General features: G+C 42.1%; 2 protein-coding genes across 8 annotated transcripts in view; one reads left to right on the top strand and one right to left on the bottom strand.

Moving 5' to 3' along the window:
* mtif2 (mitochondrial translational initiation factor 2) overlaps nucleotides 1-5,595 on the bottom strand; it is a 29,903-nt gene extending 24,308 nt beyond the window's left edge. Inside the window, exons 1-2 of one of the 2 annotated variants that reach the window (XM_063055056.1) lie at nucleotides 5,462-5,592; nucleotides 323-387 (exon numbers count right to left, since the gene is read on the bottom strand). The gene's annotated coding sequence lies outside the window, so the exon portion shown is untranslated. Of the gene's footprint in view, nucleotides 1-322; nucleotides 388-5,461 lie in introns of both variants that reach the window. The other variant, XM_063055057.1, reaches the window with a different exon arrangement.
* An 11-nt stretch (nucleotides 5,596-5,606) lies between these two features.
* prorsd1 (prolyl-tRNA synthetase domain containing 1) lies at nucleotides 5,607-20,896 on the top strand. 6 transcript variants are annotated; one of them, XM_063055063.1, is made up of 3 exons: nucleotides 5,607-5,746; nucleotides 8,518-8,687; nucleotides 20,430-20,896. In XM_063055063.1, exons 2-3 carry the CDS (start codon nucleotides 8,604-8,606, stop codon nucleotides 20,856-20,858), a joined length of 513 nt encoding a protein of 170 aa, XP_062911133.1. In that variant the 5' UTR covers nucleotides 5,607-5,746; nucleotides 8,518-8,603; the 3' UTR covers nucleotides 20,859-20,896. The 6 variants fall into 6 exon arrangements, with proteins under 6 accessions (XP_062911133.1, XP_062911131.1, XP_062911129.1 ...); XM_063055061.1 differs by having other exon boundaries at nucleotides 5,630-5,767; XM_063055059.1 differs by having other exon boundaries at nucleotides 5,643-5,779.
* The last annotated feature ends 858 nt before the right edge of the window (nucleotides 20,897-21,754 follow it).

The following is a 21,754-nucleotide window of genomic DNA, read 5'->3' on the forward strand; positions in this document are numbered from 1 at the left end:
GCGGAATTAATAAAATACGGTAGTAGTGCAATGGTTAAATTACCAGACCAGTAATCAAGAAATTTTAAATAAATGTTAAATTTTTATTAAGAGATACAGCAAAGTAACAGGTGCTTCTGGCCCAATAAGCCTGTGCCACACCAATTACACCTATGGAACCAATTCACTACTAACCCAAATGTCTTCGGAATTGGTAGGAAACCAGAGCAACCATAGGAAGCCCATGTGGTGAATGGGAGAAAGTACAAACTCCTTACACACAACAGTGTAAAAATAATCAGATTCACTAATGTCCTTCAGGGAAGGAAACTTATATACTTGCATTATTGTGGTTGGCTCTCAAATGTCCTCTGAAGTCGTCTAACCAGGCTCTCAGTTGTACATTTGCTGTTTTGATCAAACAGAGAAGAAATGGATCGAGTAGCATTATACTGGAATTATAATGGAATTCAAACACAGCAACCCAGTTGATATTAGAAACTCTTTCTCACTATTAGTAGAGGACTACGTCTTAATAGGGTAAACTCATCAAGGAGGTAGCAGAGTGCTATACAGACAAGACGGTATACCCCCTGGAGCCCTCAACTCTGACTCCATGTTGCCAGAGGGTCAAATATGGACAAGAAAACCTCCCCCTAATTATAATCTAGTCCTCCCTCATTATGAATCAGTTTTACTCCATGTCAAATAACACTTGGAAGAAGCAGTGAAAGATAATACTCAGGGTAAAGGAAATCCAACATCCATTAGAAAAACTGTGAAGGTTCACTAATGTTACTTGAGAGGATTTAAACTAGCTTGGCAGGGGGATGGGAACCAGAGCATCAGATCAGAAAGTGGAGAGACTGAGAGAAGGGTAGATATCATAACCAATAAGATCAGGCAGGAGCAAGGCAATAGGCACGATCAGATAGAACTGAAACCATGAATCAGTACACGGAACTATGATACACATTGCATCGAAAGGACAGACAGGAGGCAGAGGGGATGGGGTAGTTCTGGTGGTAAAAATAAAATCGAATCCTTAGAAGGAGGTAACATGGGGTTAGAAGACATAGAATCCTTGCTAATAGAGTTAAGAAACTGCAAGGGTATAAAGACCCTGATGAAAGTTATATGCAGGGTACAAACAGTAGCCAGGATGGAGGGTACAAATTACAAAAGAGAGCGAAAGGGCTTGTAAAAAGGGCAATGTTACTATAGTCATAGGGGGAATTTCAATATGCAGGTAGATTGGGAAAATCAGGTTGGTGCTGAATCCCAAGAGAGGGAATTTGTAGAATGCCTACAAGATGGCTTTCTAGAGCAGCTTATGGTTAAGCCCACCAGGGAAAAGGCAATTCTGGATTGGGTGTTGTGTAATGAACCAGATTTGACTGGGGATCTTAAGGTAAAGGAAACCTTAGGAAGCAGCAATCATAATATTCACCCTGCATTTTTCGAAGGAGAAGCTAAAATTAGATGTATCGGTATTACAGTGGAGTAAAGGGAATTAGAAAGGCATAAGAGAGGAGCCTGGAGAACATTGAATGGAAGAGGACACTAGCAGGGATGACGGCAGAACAGCAATTGCTAGAGTTTCTGGGAGCAATTTGGAAAGCACAGGATAGATACATTCCAAAGAATGAGTATCCTAAAGGGAGGATGACGCAACTGTTGCTGACGCGGGAAGTCAAAGACAGCAAAAAAGAAAAGGAGGCCATAAAATATAGCAAAAGTTAGTGAGAAGTTAGAGGATTGGGAAGCTTTTAAAAAAAAAGGCAACCAAAAAAGCTGTAAGGAGAGAAGAGATGAAATATGAAGGTAAGCTAGCCAATAATATAAAAGAGGATGCAAAAAGTTTTCTTCAGGTATATGAAGTGTAAAAGAGAGGCAACAGTGCACTTCAGACTGCTGGTAAACAACACTGGAGAGGTAGTAATGGGGGAACAAAGAAACAGCAGATGAACGTAATAAGCAGTTTGTGTCGGTCTTCACTGTGGAAGACTGTAGCAGTATGCCAGTATCAGGAGGCAGAAGTGAGTATAGTTGCTATTACTAAGGAGAAGGCGCCTGGGAAGCTGAAAAGTCTGAAGACAGATGAGTCACCTGGACCAGGTTCTGGAAGAGGTAGCTGAAGAGATTGCGGAGGCACTAATAATGGTCTTTTAAAAATCACTCGATACTGGCATGGTTACAGAGGACTGCAAAATTACAAACATCACTCCACTTTAAGAAGGGAGGGAAGGAGATAGAAAAAAGGGAAATTATAGGTCAGTTAGCCTAACTTCAGTGGTTGGAAAGCCACTGGAGTCCATTATTAAGGATGAGGTTTCGGGGTACTAGGATGCTCATGATAAGATAGACCAAAGTCAACATAGTTTCCTTACGGGGAAATCTTGCTTGACAAATCTGTTGGAATTCTTTGAGCAGGTAACAAGAAAGAAAGACAAAGAAGAGTCAGTGGATATTGTTTACTTGGATTTTCGGAAGGCCCTTGACAAGGTGAAGCTGCTTAACAAGGTAAGAGCCCATGGTATTACAGGAAAGATACTAGCATGAATAGAAGATTGGCTGATTGGTGGGAGGCAAAGAGTGTAAATAAAGGGGGTGCTTTTTGCTTGGCTACCGGTGACTAGAGGTGTTCCGCAGGGGTCGGAGTTATATGTGAATGATTTGGACTACAGAATTGATGGCTTTGTGCCAAGTTTGTAGACGATACAAAGATAGGAGGAGGGGCAAATAGTGTTGAGGAAGCAGGGAGGTTGCAGAAGGATTTAGACAGAATAGGAGAATGGGCAAAGAAGCGGTAGTTGGAATATAGTGCAGTAAAGTGTATGGTCATGAACTTTGGTAGAAGGAATAAAGGCATAGACTATTTTCTAAAGGGGAGAAATTTCAAAAATCTGAGGTGCAAAGGGCCTTGAGAGTCCTTGTACATGATTCCCAAAAGGTTAACTTGCAGATTGATTTGGTGGTAAGGAAGGCAAATGCAATATCAGCATTCTTTTTGAAAGGACTAGAACATAAAAGCAAAGACATAATGCTGAGGCTTTATAAGGCATTGGTCAAACTGCACTTCCCATATTGAAAGCAGTTCTGGACCTCCATCTAAGGAAAGACGTGCTGGCGTTGGAGATGGTCCACAGGATGCTCACAAGAATGATTCAATGAATTAAAGGGTTAACGTACAAGGAGCATTTGATGGCTCTGAATCTGGACTCACTGGAGTTTAGAAGAATAGGGGGTGGGAGGTCTCACTGCAATTTATCAAATATTGAAAGGCCTTGACAGAGGAGATGTTTCCTACAATGGGGAAGTCTAGATCCACAGTGCACAGCTTCAGAAGAGAGAGACAGAGATAAGGAGGAATTTTTTTTAGCCAGAGTGTGAATCTATGAAATTCGTTGCCACAGATGGCTTTGGAGGCTAAGTCGTTAGGTATATTTAAAGCAGAGGTTGATAGGTTCTTGATTAATCAGGGAGTAAAAGGTTACAGGGAGAAGGCAGGAGATTGAGGTTGAAAGGGATAATAAATCAGCCATGATGGAATGGTGACACAGATTCGATGGCTCAAATAGCCTATTTCTGCTCCAATGTCTTATGATGTGGCCATAACAGGGACTTAGTTGAAAGGGGAACAGGAACAGATGCTTAATATTCCCAAGTTTTGATGTTTTAGAATAAACAGAAGTAAGTAAAAGAGGAGGAGGTGGTGGTGGAGTAGCACTATTAGTCAAGAACAATATCACAGTTGCACCTGCAGGGGACATAATGAGGGCTCATCCATTGAGTCCAGACGGGTAGAATTTAAATACAAGAAAAGTGTAATTACACTGACGGGATGATACTACAGACACCCTCAGCAACCACCAGGATATTATAGAACAGATATGCGGGCAGATTAATGAAGGGTTGTTGTCGTGAGTGAGTTTAATTTCCTTAATATAGACTAGGATCTCCATGACGTTTAAATGGGGCAGAATTTGTTAGCTGCATCCAGGAGGTTGCTTAAATTAATATGTAGATAGTCAGACAAGTGGAGGGGCCACTATTGGACCTGGTGTTGAGTATTGAGCCCAGCCAGGTGACTGGCCTTTTAGTGGGAGAACAATTAGTCATCACAACTCCTTAAGAAAGCTATAGATTTGGGAACAGCTTCTTTCCAACTGTGATAAGACTGCTAAACGGATCCTGACCCGGATCTGGGCCGTACCCTCCAAATATCCGGACCTGCCTCTCGGTTTTTTTTTTGTGCTACCTTACTTTCCATTTTTCTATTTTCTATTCATGATTTATAATTTAAATTTTTAATATGTACTATCGATTTGTAATCTAGGGAGCCGGAAGCACAGACTCAAATATCGCTGTGATGACTGTACGTTCTAGTATCAATTGTTTGGCAACATTAAAGTATAAAGGAAAGTAAAGTAGATATAGATAAATATGGGGCTGGCAGGAGAGCATTGGCAGGAGTAAGGAGGGTTAATTGGGAAGAGCTGTTTTTGGGCAAGTCCACATCTGATATCTGGAGGGTATTAAAATACTGCCCTGGGTACAAGACAGATATGTTCCAGTAAGAAGGAAGGACAAGGATGGCAAGGTAAGGGAACTTTAGATGTCAAGAGAGGTGGCAGAATGAGATGTTGTTCTTTTAGATAGTCTCATCCTGACAGTGCAGAAGCCCCCAGGGTAGACTGATTAGTACAGAAATAGGGAGGAGAGATGAAATAGATTGCATTCAAGGATTCAAGATAACCACAGAGGACAGGGAACAGTTTAGCAATACATTTGCTAGGCAGTAACTGGTCTCAGCAATGCAGAGGAGGCCATGTCACAAAAAACAAATGCATGGGACAAACTTGGAGGAGGTGTGTCTAAATCACTGCCTCACCTGGAAGGGTAGTTTATGACCATGGTGAGGGAAGGGATGGAAGGATAAGTGTTGCACCACTTACAGGGAAGGAGAGAGATGGACAGAAAGGGTTGCACAATCAAGGGAATCACAGAGAGAGTGGTCCCTGTAGAAAGCAGAAAGGGTCATGGAGAAAATGTAAATGATGGTGGGATCACACCACAACTTGCAGAACTGACAATGTGCTGGATGTAGAAAGAAAGAAAGAAAGCTAATTTTAGATTTCAGAGAGTTGGGACAATGAAACAAAAGAAAGTTCTCCGATAGGATGAGAGTTTGCAGGGTTAAGCCACCTGATTGACAAATGTGTCCGGTGTAGCTCTGAATCTGGAGATGTACTACAAGAGTTGATGAGAAAATGGAGAAAGATACAGGTTCGGTGCAAAGTGCTTGAAGGGAATCTTCGGGAACTTCGGCTTGTTGCGTTCGTGTAGTAAATGAAAAGAGCTGAAACTACATAGGTGAGAGGGAGAATGAAGTAAAACTCTTTAAAGATGAATACACACAATTCACAAAGAATAACGAAATTCCCCCACTATCATGAAGGACCAGGCCCGTCCTACATACCAGTACCGAGGGCAGAGAACCCCCTTAGCTCCCGTACAGCATGGAGTTTTCCCGTAGCTGTATTTCACCTCCTCCTGTCCATGGAAGCCACCATTGAATTCCCCACAATGCACGGCTCTGGCGTCATGGACGCGTAATTTCGGCGCTGCAGATTTGTGGTGAAGGAGCGTCCCCTGTCCGCCAGCGGCCGGCCTGTGTCCCGGGGAAACAGAGAGCAGCCGACGGCGCTTGGAACTGAGGCCTGATTCAGGTTGTGAGGGGAGCAAGTAGAAGATTGCAGACGTTGTGAGTCTGTGAAGGTCGGAAGTGAGAAAACAGGTTGTTGTAAAGCTGCAGGTGTGGTGCCAAGTTTCGTAGAGGCAAAGGGCGGCCGTTTCCACCATTCAAGAGAATCAGTGTTGATTACCCGCTTCGGAACCCATCTCCTTGTATGCATGGATCCCGAGGCTTCAAGAAATTGATTTACCTTGTTCAATATGTTTAATAATTTAGCCATCACCACCTTCTAAACAATACCCAATGTAATTTCGAGAAATGTCACCTACTCATTTATCTGAATATGTTAAAACTATTGAGTTCTAATACTGAATTTAACTATTTGAGGTAAATCATTTTACTCTCCATGAATGTGGCAGAATCTTCGTATCAATTTGTTTCATTTATGTCTCTCCAATACAGTAAAAGTGCGGTAATCTGCCATCGAGTTTTATTTCCCCATAAATCATGGTGGTTTCTGTTTCCCCTGCTCTTTTCAACTCACTGGGAACCCATTTTCTTTATTCAATTTAGTCACTTGGTTCACAGGAAAATTTATTTCACCAAATTGTAACATTTAAAAAGAGTAAATTGTAAGTGTATTGGGGTATTAATAGCAGCAATATTCAATAGTCTGGTGCCATCACAGTCCCAAGGGTGCCAGTTATTTACTGTCATTGTTATCTTGGCAACTTTCATTTGCAGAGATATTCCTTCTGATGTCTCAGTGTCTCTCTGCTCTGTGATATAAAACATTTATTTCCTCATTTTCATAGTTTTGATGAAGCTCCTTGACCCAAAAGGTCAATTCTATTTTTATTTTAATTCATACTTAATATCACTGGCATATGTCATGAAATTTTGTTAAGTTTACAGCAGCAATACAATGAAATACATGATAAACAAATAGAGAAAAAATTTGAGTTACATTAATTATATATATATCTATTAAAATAAGTAGTGCAAAGTAACAAATAAAAAAAGCAGTGAGGTAGTGTTCATGAGCTCAATGTCCATTTAGGAATCGGATGGCAGAGGGGAAGAAGCTGTTCCTGAATCACTCAGTATGTGCCTTCAGGCTTCTGCATATCTTGGGTGGTGGGGTTCCTTAATAATGGACACCATCTTCGTAAAACACCACTCTTTGAAGATGTCTTGGATACTATGGAGGCTGGTACCCATGATAGAGCTGCCTAATTTTACGAGTTTCTGCAACTTATTTTGAGTTTGTGCAGTAGCCCCCCCTCATACCAGACAGTGATGCAGCCAACAGAATGCTCTCCACAGTACATTTGTAGATGTTTTCAAGTGTTTTAGTTGACAATTCAAATCTCCTCAAACTCTGATGAAATATAGCCACTGTCTTGCCTTTTTTATAGCTGTATCAATATGTTGCATCCAGGTTAGGTTCTCGGAGATATTGACACCCAGAATCTTCTCCCACAGATGCTGCCTGATTTGCTGAAAGCATACAGCATTTTCTGTTTATGTTTCTGATTTTGAACATCTCCTTTATTTTGCTCCAATGACCTGAGGCTGGTGGGAATTCCTGCTGTATTTTAAAATTAGAAGTTTTTTTTCAAATAAATAATTCAAATTCAATCCAACTACTAGTGCAGTATTACTGATGGACGAGCGATTTGCTTTAGCAATTAAGGTAATTTCTCTTACAATTAAATTGCAAAACTATTTAGTGGGTCTATAAATAGCAACAAAAGAAACCGCTAATGTACAATGTGTTATCACTCTTTATCCCAGGATGGCTTAATATATTCCAGATCCAGTTGGAGAAAACATACATTTTTTAAAAATCAACAACTAAAAGATCCAGGGAAGGACTCGAACAGGAGAAAGTTGCTAAAATTGAAGTTGCTAGGCATAGCTCAAATGCCATCTATAAATTTGCTAATGATACAACTATTGTTGGCAGAATGGTGACAAGTGTGCATACAGGAGCGAGATAGACCAGCTAGTTGAGTGGTGCAGCAACAACCTTGCACTCAGTGCTAGTAAGACCAAAGAGCTGATGGAGGGTTTCAGAAAGGGTAAGGCAAAGGAATACACACTAATTCTCATCGAGGGGTCAGGTGAGAGAGTGAGCAATTTCCAGTTCCTGGGTGTCAATATCTCTTGAGGACCTAACCTGGTAGCAACATATTGATGCAGCTATAAAGAAGGCAAGATAATGACTATATTTCATTAGGAGTTTGAGGAGATTTGGTTTATCACTAAAAAACACCCGAAAACTCCTGAGGGCGTACTGTGGAGAGCACTCTGACTGGCTGCATCATCGTCTGGTGATGGTGAGGGGAAGTTACTACACAGAATTGAAGTAAGGTGCAGAAAGTTGTACAATTAGTCAGTTCCGCCATGGATACTAACCTCCGTAGTATCCAAGACATTTTCAAGCAGCGGTGCTTCTGGAAGCTGGCGTCCATCATTAAGGACCCCCATTACCCACGACACGCCCTCCTTTCACTGTTACCATCGGGAAGGAGGTACAGAAGCCTGAAGTCACACTCAGCGATTCAGGAGCCGCTTCTTCCCCTCTGCCGTCCAATTTCTAAATGGACATTTGACCTATAAACATTGTCTCACTACTTTTTATTTGTTTTTGCACTATTTTAACTATTTAATATACATATACGTACTGTAATTCAGCTTTTTCCACGATATTTTTAAAATCATGTATTTATTATGTACTGCTGCCGCAAAGTTAACAAGTTTCACGATATATGCTGGTGATATTAAACCTGATTCTGATACTACAGTACATGCCAATCGCGGTCTTGTGTCTCCAGCAGTGAAATATGAGCCTGCGGATGTGACCAGGAAGTAACATTCTGAGCCATTCGATTTTGCTGAGCGGCTGCAGGAAAAGGGCGGAATGGCTTCGAATGAGATGCGAAAAGAGCTAGAAGATTATCTGAAAGGGCTGAACATCGAGACAGTATGTGAGGAGCACCCCGAGGTGAGTGAGTCCGGTGCCAAGGCATCGATTGACTCAGAGGGTGACAGGCTAAGCAGAGCTTCTTGCCAACGCCACGTTTACCGCTTCCCCACCGATCGCCCGCAGACGGGCGCCTACCCAACCCCCGCCCGCGTCAATGCCCCCAACCTGGGAGACTACAACCCAAAGTTAAATTTGACTCAGAGAGTCAGAGCAAGTGGAGTGCTTTGTAAGTCACGGAAATACATTTTTGTTGCAAACGTATCCTTTAAATCTTTGTACTGTATCTGGAATAACTATTTTTACCCGAACGAAATGGACTGGACTAAGGAGGCTATTTGGCCCATTGTTTTCATGGTAGCCAAAAAAAAGGGCAATCCAACGTTAAGAATCTCTTACTATCGTTTTACCAGCAAGGCCCGGAATTCTGCACCTTCTGGGTGAAATTCAATTCCAAACTCTTTTACCAATTATATTATATTCACCCGCCCTTGTTCTCGGCCGCGCGTCTAAGAGAACTAAGCCGTTCTTGTCGACGGTTTAAGGGCCTCCCTTAGTTTTCTACAGCTTAGTTCCACGTCCCTCAAACTCTGTTCCAAATAAATCAACCCATTCATCCAGTTCAGACAGCACGAATGAAGGGGCGGGGTCACGCTGGCTGTGGCCTGTCGTTTAAGGACGCCTGCGTACAAGACATTCTTCCTGCACGTAAAAGACCTCCCATAATAATAAACTCAAAAGTCCGATGTAATTGCAGTTTCAGTTCGTTTCAGTAGTTGCTTTTTCACAGCAGCCTTGTGTTGTGTTCTAATGATGCCTTTCATGGTAATACTGTGGAAATATGGTTACCAAATCCAGTATGTTTGTAAGTAAGTATAAATAATTGGGACAAAATGTAGGCAGGCTGATTAGTAAGTTTCGCAATGACACAAAAGTTGGCGGACCTGTGGAAAGTGAAAAAGGTTGCCAAAGGTTACAACAGGGAATGGACCAGTTGCAGATATGGGCAAATAAATGGCAGAAGGAATTTAATTCGCGCAAGTGTAATGAGTTGCAGTTTTTGGGAGTTCAAATGTAATATAAATGTTGGGACCCTTTGGAGCATTGATATACAGAGGGATTTGGCGGTAAAAGTCCATATTTCCTTGAAAGTGACAAGGTAAGTAGATAACAGTAGTAATGAATTCATAGAAAAGTAGAGCACAGAAACACACCCATTTAAACTGCCGACTCCCAATCGACCTGCATCAGGACTATAGCTCTCCATACCGCTACTATCCACATACCTATCCAAAATTTGCTTAAATGTTGAAATTGAGCTTGCACGCACCGCCTGTGCTGCCAGCTCATTTCACATTCTAACGATCCTCTGAGTGAAGAAGGTTCCTGTCATGTTCCCTTTTAAACTTTTCATCTTTCACCTTTAACCCATGACCTCTGGTTGTAGTCCCACCCAACCTCAGTGGACAAAGTCTGTTTGCATTTACCCTGTCTATACCCCTCATAATTTTGTATACTTCTATGAAAAGTCTTAACCTATTCAATCTTTCCTTATAACTCAAGTCCTCCAGACTCAGCAACGTCCTTGTAAGTTTTCTCTGCACTCTTTCAACCTTATTTACTATGCGGTAGGGTAACTCTAGGCAGTTTCTAGAGTAGGTTACATGGTCAGCACCACATTGTGGGCTGAGGGGCCTGTAATTTGCTGTAGATTTCTATGTTCTATATTCTTTCCTGTAAGTAGGTGACTAAAACTGCACACAGTACTCCAAACTAGGCCTCACCAATGCCTTAGCAACACACACAAAATGGTAGAGGAACTCAGCAGGCCATCTAGGAAAAGAGTACAGTATACATTTCATGCCAAAACCCTTTGACAGGACTCACCAATGTCTTGGACAACTTCAACGTAACATCCCATCTCCTGTACTCAATACTTTTATTTATGAAGGCCAATGTATCAGAAGTTTTCTTTATGACTAGATCTACCTGTGACACCACTTTCAATGAATTATGGACCATAACGATGATCCTGGGATTGAAGGGGTTAACATATGAAGAGCATTTGGTGCTTTGGGCCTGTACTCACTGGAATTTAGAAGAATGCAGGGGATCTCATTGAAACATTCCGAATGTTGAAAGGACTAGGTGGGGTGGATTTGGAGAGGATGTTTTCTATGGTGGGGGTATCGAGACCTAGAGGGCACAGCATCAAAATTGAGGGGGCGACCTTTTAGAACAGAGAGGTAAGGAGAATTTTTTTTTAGTCAGAGAGTAGTGAATGATGTTAATGGTGATGCAGACTTGATGGGCTGAATGGCCTAATTCTGCTCCTATGTCATATGGTCCTTATGATATTACCAGATCCCATTGTTCTACCACACTCAGTGCCCTACGGTTCACTATGCAAGACCTACCCTGGTTGGTCCGACCGAAGTGCAACACCTCGCACTTGTCCGCATTAAATTCCATCTGCCATTTTTCAGTCCATTTTTCAAGCTGATCCAGATTCCTCTGCAAGCCATGATAGCCTTCCTCGCTGTCCACTACACACCCAATCTTGGTGGCATCCACAAATTTGCTGATCCAGTTGACCTCGTTATCATCCAGATCATTGATATAGATGTCAAACAACAAAGGACCCAGCACCGATCCCTGTGGCACAGCACTAGTCTCAGTCAGAGACCTTGTCGACATCCATGTAGGTGGCATCCACTGCTTTGCCTTCATCCACTTTCCTAGTAACTTCCTTGAAAAACTATAAGATTGGTTAGACATGACCTACCACGCATGAAGCCATGCTGATTATCCTTAATCAGTCCACATCTGTCCAAATATTTATATATATAGCCCCTTAGAATATCTTCCAATAACTTTCCTACAACTGATGTCAGAGTCATGAGCGTATAACTCGGTTTATGTTTAGAGCCTTTTTTAAACAGCGGAACAACATTGTCTATCCTCCAATCCTCTGGTATCTCTCCTGTCACCAAGGATGTTTTAAATATCTTTGCTAGGGCCCCAGCAATTTCTGTAACTGCCTCCCATAGGGTCGGAGGGAACACCTTGTCAGGCCCTGGGTGTTCTCTAGCATTTCTTATTCTCCATAAGCACCCCATGTTTTCCCATCTGCCTATACCTGCTCTTTTTTTTTTCTCTCTTAACCAAGGCCTTGGTAACTCTTGAAAACCAAGGTTCTTTACACTTGTTATCTTTATCTTTTATTCTGACTGGCACATATAAGCTTTGTACTCTCAAAATTTCACTTTTGAAGGTCTCCCAGTTAGCAAGTACACCTTTGCCAGAAAACAGCCTGTCACAATCCACACTTGCCAAATTATTTCTAATACCATCAAAATTAGCTTTTCTCCAATTTAGAATCTCAGTCAGTGGACCAGACCTATCTTTTTCCATTCTTACTCCGAAACTTATGACATTGTGATCACTAGATGCAAAGTGTTCCCCTACACAAACTTCTGTCACCTGCCCTATCTCATTCCCTAACAGCAGATCTATCTATCACTTGGGGCTTTCATGTACTGACTCAGGAAACTTTCCTAAGCTCATTTGACAAACTCTATCCCATCTAGTCCTTTTACAGTATGGGAGTCCCAGTCAATATGTGGAAAGTTAAATTCATCTACTGTAACAATCTTACGTTTCCTGCAACAGTCTGTGATCTCTCTACAAATATGTTCCTCTCAATCCCTCTGACTGTTAGTGGTCTGTAGTATAGCCCCATGAAAGTGGTTATACATTTCTTATCTAGTCATGTGATGTGCTTGCCTTCATCAATCTGGGCATTGACAATAAGTGTCAGAACGTCATGTTGCAGCTGTACAAATCTTTGTTGAGGATGCATTTGGAGTTCTGGTCACCCATTACAGGAAGGACATGGCGGTTTTGGAAAGGGTGCAGAAGAGGTTCACCAAGATGTTGCCTGGAATACAGAATATTAGCAATAAGGAGAGGTTGGGGAAACTTGGATTGCTTTTTCTGTAGTATCCGAGATGAGCGGAGACCTTGTAACAGGTTTATAAAATTATGTCAGTCACAGATAGGGTAAATAGAGTCCTTTTCCCAGGGTCAGAATGTCAAACAGTAGAGGGAGGAAAAGTTTAAAGGAGATGAGCAGGCTTAAATATTTCAGAGTTGCAGGGCTGCCAGAGGTGTTTATGGAAGCAGACTCAAGAGTGCCATTTAAGATACACTTAGAAAAGCATATGAAAATGCAGAGCATGAAGGAATATAGATTATGTGAAGAAAAAAAAGGATGACAGGAGTGAAGGTAGAACTGATTAGAGATAAAGGTGGGAAGATGTGCCTGGAGGCTGTGGAAGTGAGCGAGGTCCTCAATGAATACTTCTCTTCAGTATTCACCAATGAGAGGGAAATTGATGATGGTGAGGACAATATGAGTGAGGTTGATGTTCTGGAGCATGTTGATATTAAAGGAGAGGAGGTGTTGGAGTTGTTAAAATACATTAGGACAGATAAGTCCCCGGAGCCTGACGGAATATTCCCCAGGCTGCTCCTCGAGGCGATAGAAGAGATTGCTGAGCCTCTGGCTACGATTTTTATGTCCTCGTTGTCCACGGGAATGGTACCGGAGGATTGGAGGGAGGCGAATGTTGTTCCCTTGTTCAAAAAAGGTAGTAGGGATAGTCTGGGTAATTATAGACCAGTGAGCCTTACGTCCGTGGTGGGAAAGCTTTTGGAAAAGATTCTTAGAGATAGGATCTATAGGCATTTAGAGAATCATGATCTGATCAGGGACAGTCAGCATGGCTTTGTGAAGGGCAGATCATGTCTAACAAGCCTGATAGAGTTCTTTGAGGAGGTGACCAGGCATATAGATGAGGGTAGTGCAGTGGATGTGATCTATATGGATTTTAGTAAGGCATTTGACAAGGTTCCACATGGTAGGCTTATTCAGAAAGTTAGAAGGCATGGGATCCAGGGAAGTTTGGCCAGGTGGATTCAGAATTGGCTTGCCTGCAGAAGGCAGAGGTTGGTGGTGGAGGGAGTACATTCAGATTGGAGGATTGTGACTAGTGGTATCCCACAAGGATCTGTTCTGGGACCTCTACTTTTCGTGATTTTTATTAACGACCTGGATGTAGGGGTAGAAGGGTGGGTTGGCAAGTTTGCAGACGACACAAAGGTTGGTGGTGTTGTAGATAGTGTAGAGGATTGTCAAAGATTGCAGAGAGACATTGATAGGATGCAGAAGTGGGCTGAGAAGTGGCAGATGGAGTTCAACCCAGAGAAGTGTGAGGTGGTACACTTTGGAAGGACAAACTCCAAGGCAGAGTACAAAGTAAATGGCAGGATACTTGGTAGTGTGGAGGAGCAGAGGGATCTCGGGGTACATGTCCACAGATCCTTGAAAGTTGCCTCACAGGTGGACAGGGTAGTGAAGAAAGCTTATGGGGTGTTAGCTTTCATAAGTCGAGGGATAGAGTTTAAGAGTCGCGATGTAATGATGCAGCTCTATAAAACTCTGGTTAGGCCACACTTGGAGTACTGTGTCCATTTCTGGTCACCTCACTATAGGAAGGATGTGGAAGCATTGGAAAGGGTACAGAGGAGATTTACCAGGATGCTGCCTGGTTTAGAAAGTATGCATTATGATCAGAGATTAAGGGAGCTAGGGCTTTACTCTTTGGAGGGAAGGAGGGTGAGAGGAGACATGATAGAGGTGTACAAGATAATAAGAGGAATAGATAGAGTGGATAGCCAGCGCCTCTTCCCCAGGGCACCACTGCTCAATACAAGAGGACATGGCTTTAAGGTAAGGGGTGGGAAGTTCAAGGGGGATATTAGAGGAAGGTTTTTTACTCAGAGAGTGGTTGGTTCGTGGAATGCACTGCCTGAGTCAGTGGTGGAGGCAGATACCCTAGTGAAGTTTAAGAGACTACTAGACAGGTATATGGAGGAATTTAAGGTGGGGGCTTATATGGGAGGCAGGGTTTGAGGGTCGGCACAACATTGTGGGCCGAAGGGCCTGCACTGTGCTGTACTATTCTATGTTCTATGTTCTATGTCTATATGCAGGCAGATAGGATAAGTTTAATTTGTCATTATGGTCGGCACAGACAGAGTAGACTGAAGGACCTGTTCCTGTACTATACTGTTCTGTGCTCTACCTGTAGCTTCAGAGCCTTTGTACTTAATCACCCATAACTCAATTATTATTTCAACCTTGCTGTTGGACTCTGGAAAGCAGAAGGTCTCTGCATTTGGCCCAGGTGAGTGCAAGGGTATATTTATGGGCCAGGTGAAAATTCCAGACAGGGAGCCCAGTCCAGTGTGGTCCTCTTCAACATTGGGGAGATTACCTTGTGAGTACCAACAGCAATACACTCCATTGGAAAAAATGCTAGTAAGTTGCTGCTTCACCAGAAGAACTGTTTGAGGTCCTGGATCAGAATCAGAATCAGAATCAGGTTTATTATCACCGGCATGTGACGTGAAAATTGTTAACTTAGCAGCAGCAGTTCAATGCAATACATAATATAGAAGAAGAAGAAGAAAACAACCACAAAATAAAATAATAAATAAATCAAACAATTACAGTATACCTATAGTGAATAAAAACGTAGAAAAACTATAGCACAATACAGGCCCTTTGGCCCACAATGCTGTGCCGAACATGTACTTATTTTAGAAATTACCTACGGTTACCCATTAGAGGGGTTTTTTCTAAGCTCCCTGTACCTATCTAGGAGTCTCTTAAAAGACCTTATTGTATCTGCCTCCACCACCATCGCCGGCAGCCCATTCCACGCAATCACCACTCTCTGCATAAAAAAATTTAACCCTGACATCTCCTCTGTACCTACTTTCAAGCATTTTAAAACTGTGTTCTCTTGTGACCGCCATTTCAGCCCTGGGAAAAAGCCTCTGACTACCCACACGATCAATGCCTCTCATCATCTTATACACCTCTATCAGGTCACCTCTCGTCCTCCGTCGCTCCAAGGAGAAAACGCCAAATTCACGCAACCTATTCTCATAAAGCAGGGGTGGCCAACCGTTAACATTCCATCCGTCAATTTTTTTCACGCACGCGTTCTATATTAACATTTTTACAAGAATTGAATGGGAGTACAAGAGTTGTATGGCGCATCTGAACTCGTGAGTGAAAAAATTGATGTGTGGAATGTAGAAGGTTGGCCACCCCTGTCATAAAGCATACTCCCCAATCCAGGCAACATCCTTGTAAATCTCCTCTGCACCCTTTCTATAGTTTCCACATCCTTCCTGTAGTGAGGTGACCAGAACTGGGCACAGTACTCTAAGTGGGGCCTGACCAGGGTCCTATATAGCTGCAACATTACCTCTCAGCTCTTAAACTCAGTCCCACGGTTGATGAAGTCCAATGCACCGTATGCCTTCTTAACCACAAGGTCAACCTGCGCAGACCAAGATCCCTCTGATCCTCCGCACTGCCAAGAGTCTTACCATTAATACTACATTCTGCCATCGTATTTGACCTACCAAAATGAACCACCTCACACTTACCTGGGTTGAACTCCATCTGCCAGTTCTCAGCCCAGTTTTGCATCCTATCAGTGTCCTGCTGTAACCTCTGACAGCCCTTCACACTATCCACAACACCCCCAACCTTTGAGTCATCAACAGATTAAAAATCGTGCAAAAAACAGAAATGTAAAAAAATGGGGTAGTGTCCAAGGGTTCAAAATCCATTTAGGAATCGATGGCAGAGGGGAAGAAGCTGTTCCTGAATTGCTGAGTGTGTGCCTTAAGGCTTCTGTACCTCCTGTCTGATGGTAACAGTGAGAAAAGGGCTTGCCTTGAGTGCTGGAGGTCCTTAATAATGGACGCTGCCTTTCTGGACACCGCTCCTTGAAGATATCCTGGGTACTTTGTAGGCTAGTACCCAAGATGGAGCCAACTAAATTTACAACCCTCTGCAGTTTCTTTTGGTCCTGTGCAGAAGCCCGCCCCCCCCCCCACCCCCCATACCAGACAGTGATGCAGCCTGTCAAAATGCTCTCCACGGTATATCTAAGAAGTTTTTGAATGTATTTGTTGACATACCAAATCTCTTCAAACTCCAATGAATTTAGCCGCTGTGTTGCCGTCTTTATAACTGCATCGATATGTTAGGACCAGGTTAGATCCTCAGAGATCTTGACACCCAGGAACTTGAAACTGCTCACTCTCTCCACTTCTGATCCCTCTATGGATTGGTATGTGTTCCTTCATCTTACCCTTCTGGAACTCCACAATCAGCTCCTTCGTCCTACTGCATTGAGTCCCAGATTGTTGCTGCGACACTACTCCACTAGTTGGCATATCTCACTCCAGTATGCCCTCTCGTCACCAGCTGAGATTCTACCAACAATGGTTGTATCATTAGCAGATTTATAGATGGTATTTGAGCTCTGCCTAGCCACACAGTCATGTGTATATAGAGAGTAGAGCAGTGGGCTAAGCACACACCCCAGAGGTGCACCAGTGTTGATCGTCAGTGAAGAGGATATGTTATCACCAATCTGCATTGACGCGGGCGGGGGTTGGGTGGGACCAAAACAAGCAACAGACATAAAAGTTGCTGGTGAACACAGCAGGCCAGGCAGCATCTCTAGGAAGAGGTACAGTCGACGTTTCAGGCCGAGACCCTTCGTCAGGACTAACTGAAAGAAGAGCTAGTAAGAGATTTAGGAGTGGGAGGGGTTGGGGGAGATCCCTGTGGAGCTTTGGAAGTCATCCCCCTCAAGCAAAACTGCCTTTCTCTGAAAGTTTTTGAATGTTGACATTCACAAAAAAACGTTAAAATGTACTAAAAGTTAATCACAGCATAACAAAATTTAAGAATAATTTTTAAAAAACTAGAAAAGAAACCTGAAACCATGTAACTGCATTTGTTAAGTGGCTTAATTTTGAAATCACAAGTGACCTAGAGGTAACCTCTTTTTTTGTTCAGAACCATTACTGTTCAAATAGAATTTAAAACCTGGCACAATTTCCTGGAAAGACAATTTCCTGTTTTCCTGGAACATCAAGAAAACTCCAAGAGGTTGATTTACTATTGGATTCCAGGAGAATTCTAATGTCAGATTGCAGTCAGAAGGACAATAGTAAGCACCCCCAAGAAGATTTAAGATTTGCCTGCTTATATGAATGGCTCTTAAAAACTTCTCGGATTACCATTCTGGCTCTCCCCACCCCGAAAAAATACTTCTGCACCTCTGTTCAAGACATTGCCTAAGTAAATAACTATCCATCTTAATCATTTGAAAAGAAAATGAGAAATTTCCAGATACAGATCTCCATGTTTGCTGAGGAACATACAGGATAGAATAAGCTCTGGGGAACGGCTTGTGAAGTATAGGAAATGGTAAACAGAAAGAGTTCATACAGTTTACACTTCTAAAAATTCAAGTTCCCGTAAGACTATAGTTTCATACAATACAGCATATTTTTTATGGTTTGTATTCCATGCAGTCAGCATTAATAGCAAGTATCCTGTATGCCTGTTCATTCATTTCCTGTACACTTCCAATAATCTGGCACTTACCAAGTCCTTCAGTTTAAGTATCTGTCACCAAGGACATCTTGGGACCTGTTCTATCAACTATTGAATCATTACCCTGCTCAAGTCAGCAAGTTCAAAAGGGAAGCAAGAGAAGGTGGAAGCTACTAAAAATTGTTAAAATGCTGCATGATTCTATATCAGGCTTCCATCTGCAACTCTTAATTGCTTGTTTTTCCCTTCAATGTAATTTATCTTCAGTATAGATTTTGCGCTGTATACATTCCATTTCTTTTTAATCTCTTCAGTGACCAAACACAGCTAGTTAGATAATTCCAATGATATTAATAGGTTATGAGAACGATTTTACTGCCCTGTACAGTTTGCCCTTTTTCTCAGCCAGATATGCAAAGTGGGTGATCCATCTTGACCTCCTCCAGTGGTCTCCAGCATGATGGATACCACTCTTAAGCCAATTCATTGCAAAAAGCATTGAATACAACAAAGGCTATGGGTACTAGCAATATTCCAGCAAGAGTACTGAAGACTTTTGCTCCAGAACTTGCCATGCCCTTGGCCAAGCTGTTCCAGTGCAGCTACAACATTGGCATCTATCCAGCATTGTGGAAAATAAACCAGGTGTGTTGTCTACAAGAAGCAGGATAACTCCAACTGGCCCAGTTACTGCTCCATTGGTCTACTGTCAGTCATCAGCGAGCTGATGGAAGGGATATTCCATACCATTATGCAGCACTTGCTTAGCAATGGTGTACTACCGAATCTCTGCTTGGGTTTGCCCAATTAATTCACTCAGCTCCTGACCTGATTACCACCTTAGTCTAAGTGTGGAAAAAAGCTGAACTCCAGAGCTGAGGTGAGACTAACTGCCTTTGACATTAGTGCAACATTTGATTTAGTATTTAATAAAGGAGAATCAATAGTAATCAGGCGGTAAGGTGATAGTGGTAAAGGAATCCTCTGCTGTTTGGAGTCCTTGGAAAAATCGGTGTAGTGATAGTTGGTCAATCATCTCAACCACAGGACATCTTTTCAGGTCATTATTGAGGTATGTCCTCAACCCAACCATCATCTGCTGCTTATCAATGACCTTTCTTCAACTGTAAGGTGATATAGGGATGTTCACTGTGACTGCACAATATTCAGAGTTCAAAGCAGATTTATTATCAAAGTTACCATCTACTGCCTTGAGATTCATTTGGTTGCAGGCTTTTGCTGGGAAAAAATAGAATTTATGAAAAATAATACATAAACAAAGACTGACAAACAACCAATGTGCAAAAGAAGACAAAATGCAATTAAAAAAATACTGAGAATGCAAGTTGCAGAGAGTCCTTGAAAGTGAGTCTGTAGATCAAATAATCAGCTCAGAGTACCGGTGATTGAAGTTATCCATGTTGGTTCAGGAGCAAGATGTTTGTGGGGTAATTACTGTTCCTGAACCTGGTGGCATAGGACCCAAGGCTTCTGTATCTCCTCTCCAATAATAGTAGCGAGAAGAGGGTATGGCCTGGATGGTGGGGGTCTTTGATGATGGAAGTTGCTTTCTTGTGGCAGCACTCCATGTAAATGTACTCAGTTGTGGAGAGGGCTTTGCCTGTGATGGATTAGGCTGTATCTACCACATTCGGTAGCCTTTTCCATTCCTGGGTATTGGTGTTTCCGTAACAGGCAGAGTAGAAACTGTCCTTGATCCCAGTGGTATGTACTTACAGGCTTTTGTATTTTCTGTCCAATGGGGGTGGGGGGAGAGGATAGCATGTCCTGGGGTGTGTGTGCGGCCTTTGATTATGCTGTTTGCCTTACCAAGGCAGAAATGAGTGTGGGCAGAGTCCATGGTGAGGAGGCTAATTTCTGTGATGTGTTTACCTGTGTCCACAAATCTCTGCAGTTTCTTGTATTCATTGCAGACCAATTGCTAAGAAAGAGCACTGAAGTTAATGAAATAATTTCTACAGTGATCTTAGAAACTCTTTGCTTTAGAAGTTATGTGCAGGATAAAATCCAGACCTTGATGGTTTTATTGAAATCAGCTTTTTATTTCTAGTGTTTTATTCCCCATTGGCTTCCTATTGGTTATGATTATAGTTATTTTTAATGACTTCACAAAAAATTTTTCAAGAGCATATGTAAACGTTAGTTGAGATTAGAGGGCAGGATGTAATTAATCAAGAGTGCACAAGGCATAATTATGTCCCTTTTTAAGTCTAATATCCTGTTCTTCTGATTTTTTTTAACAGGTCTTTACAGTTGAGGCTATGATGCCATATGTGCAACACCTTGAGGGGGCGCACAGTAAGAACTTGTTCCTTAAGGACAAGAAGAAAAAAAGCTTGTGGTTGGTGACTGTCTTACACAATAGACAAGTCAATTTGAATGACTTAGCAAAGAAGCTGGGTGTTGGAAGTGGAAATCTACGCTTTGCAGATGAAGGGACAATGCTAGAAAAACTAAAAGTTGGTCAAGGTTGTGCGACACCGTTTGCTCTGTTTTGTGATAAACAAGGGGATATAAAATTTGTATTGGATTCAGACTTTGTAAATGGAGAACATAAAAGAATCTATTTTCACCCAATGACTAATTCAGCTACAATGGGTATAAAGCCTGCAGACTTCCTGCATTTTGTAAAAGAAACAGGTCATGAACCTACAATACTAAACTTTGATTAGAATGTAAAATATAAATAAAGTCATACGATCCTCATTTTAATGCATTGTGTTATCAAGTTAATGTGTAAGTGTATTTCAAGAAAACTATTTTAAAGTATTTTACAATATTATGAAACAGAAGGATGAGGTAAGGGAGGTCCTTAGTGAATACTTTTCAGGATTTACCAGGGAGAGGGACCTTGACAAATCTGAGATCAGCTTAGTACAGCCTAATGTGCTGGAACATGTTGAGGTTAAGAAAGAGGCAGTGTGGAAACTTTTGAACAAACATAGTTAGGTCCCCAGAGCCAGACAGGAAATACCCCATGTTACTGTGGGAAGTGAGGGAAGAAACTGCTGAGTTGTTGGCAATGATCTTTGTGTCCTCACTAACCACAGGAGTAGAACCAGAAGTTGGAAGATGACAAATGTACTCCTTTGTTCAAGAGCAGTAATAAAGATAATCCTGGGAATTATACACCAGTGAGTCCTACATCAACAGTGGGCAAACTATTGGAGAGGAATTCTTAGAGACAGGATTTGGAGAAGCACAGTCTGATTAGGGATAGTCAGCATCACTGTGAGGGGCAGGGCATGCCTCCCAAGCCTGAGTGACTTTAAGAAAGAGACAAAATAAATTGATGAAGGCGGTGCTGTGTGTGTGGTTTATATGGATTTTAGTAAGGACTTTGAATTTCCCATGATAGGTTCATTCAGAAACTCAAGAGGGATTGCAACCAGAGAAACTTAGTTGTGTGGATTCAGAACTGGCTTGTCCCGAGAAGGCAGAGGGTGATAGTAGATGGAGTGTATTCTTCCTGGAGGTCAGTGACTCATTGTATTCTGCAGAAATCTGTTCTGGGACTCCTGCTCTTTGTGATTTTTATAAATGACTTCGATGAAGTGTAAAGATGGGT

This window comes from Mobula hypostoma, chromosome 8 (assembly GCF_963921235.1).
Source record: "Mobula hypostoma chromosome 8, sMobHyp1.1, whole genome shotgun sequence".
In the NCBI taxonomy this organism is placed as follows: domain Eukaryota; kingdom Metazoa; phylum Chordata; class Chondrichthyes; order Myliobatiformes; family Myliobatidae; genus Mobula; species Mobula hypostoma.

Bases quoted from the DNA above. Each gene is read 5' to 3' on its own strand.
- prorsd1 (XM_063055063.1), top strand. From the start codon at position 8,604: ATGGCTTCGAATGAGATGCGAAAAGAGCTAGAAGATTATCTGAAAGGG. The intron at 8,688-20,429 runs GTGAGTGAGTCC...TTTTTTTAACAG, and splicing joins TATGTGAGGAGCACCCCGAG to GTCTTTACAGTTGAGGCTAT.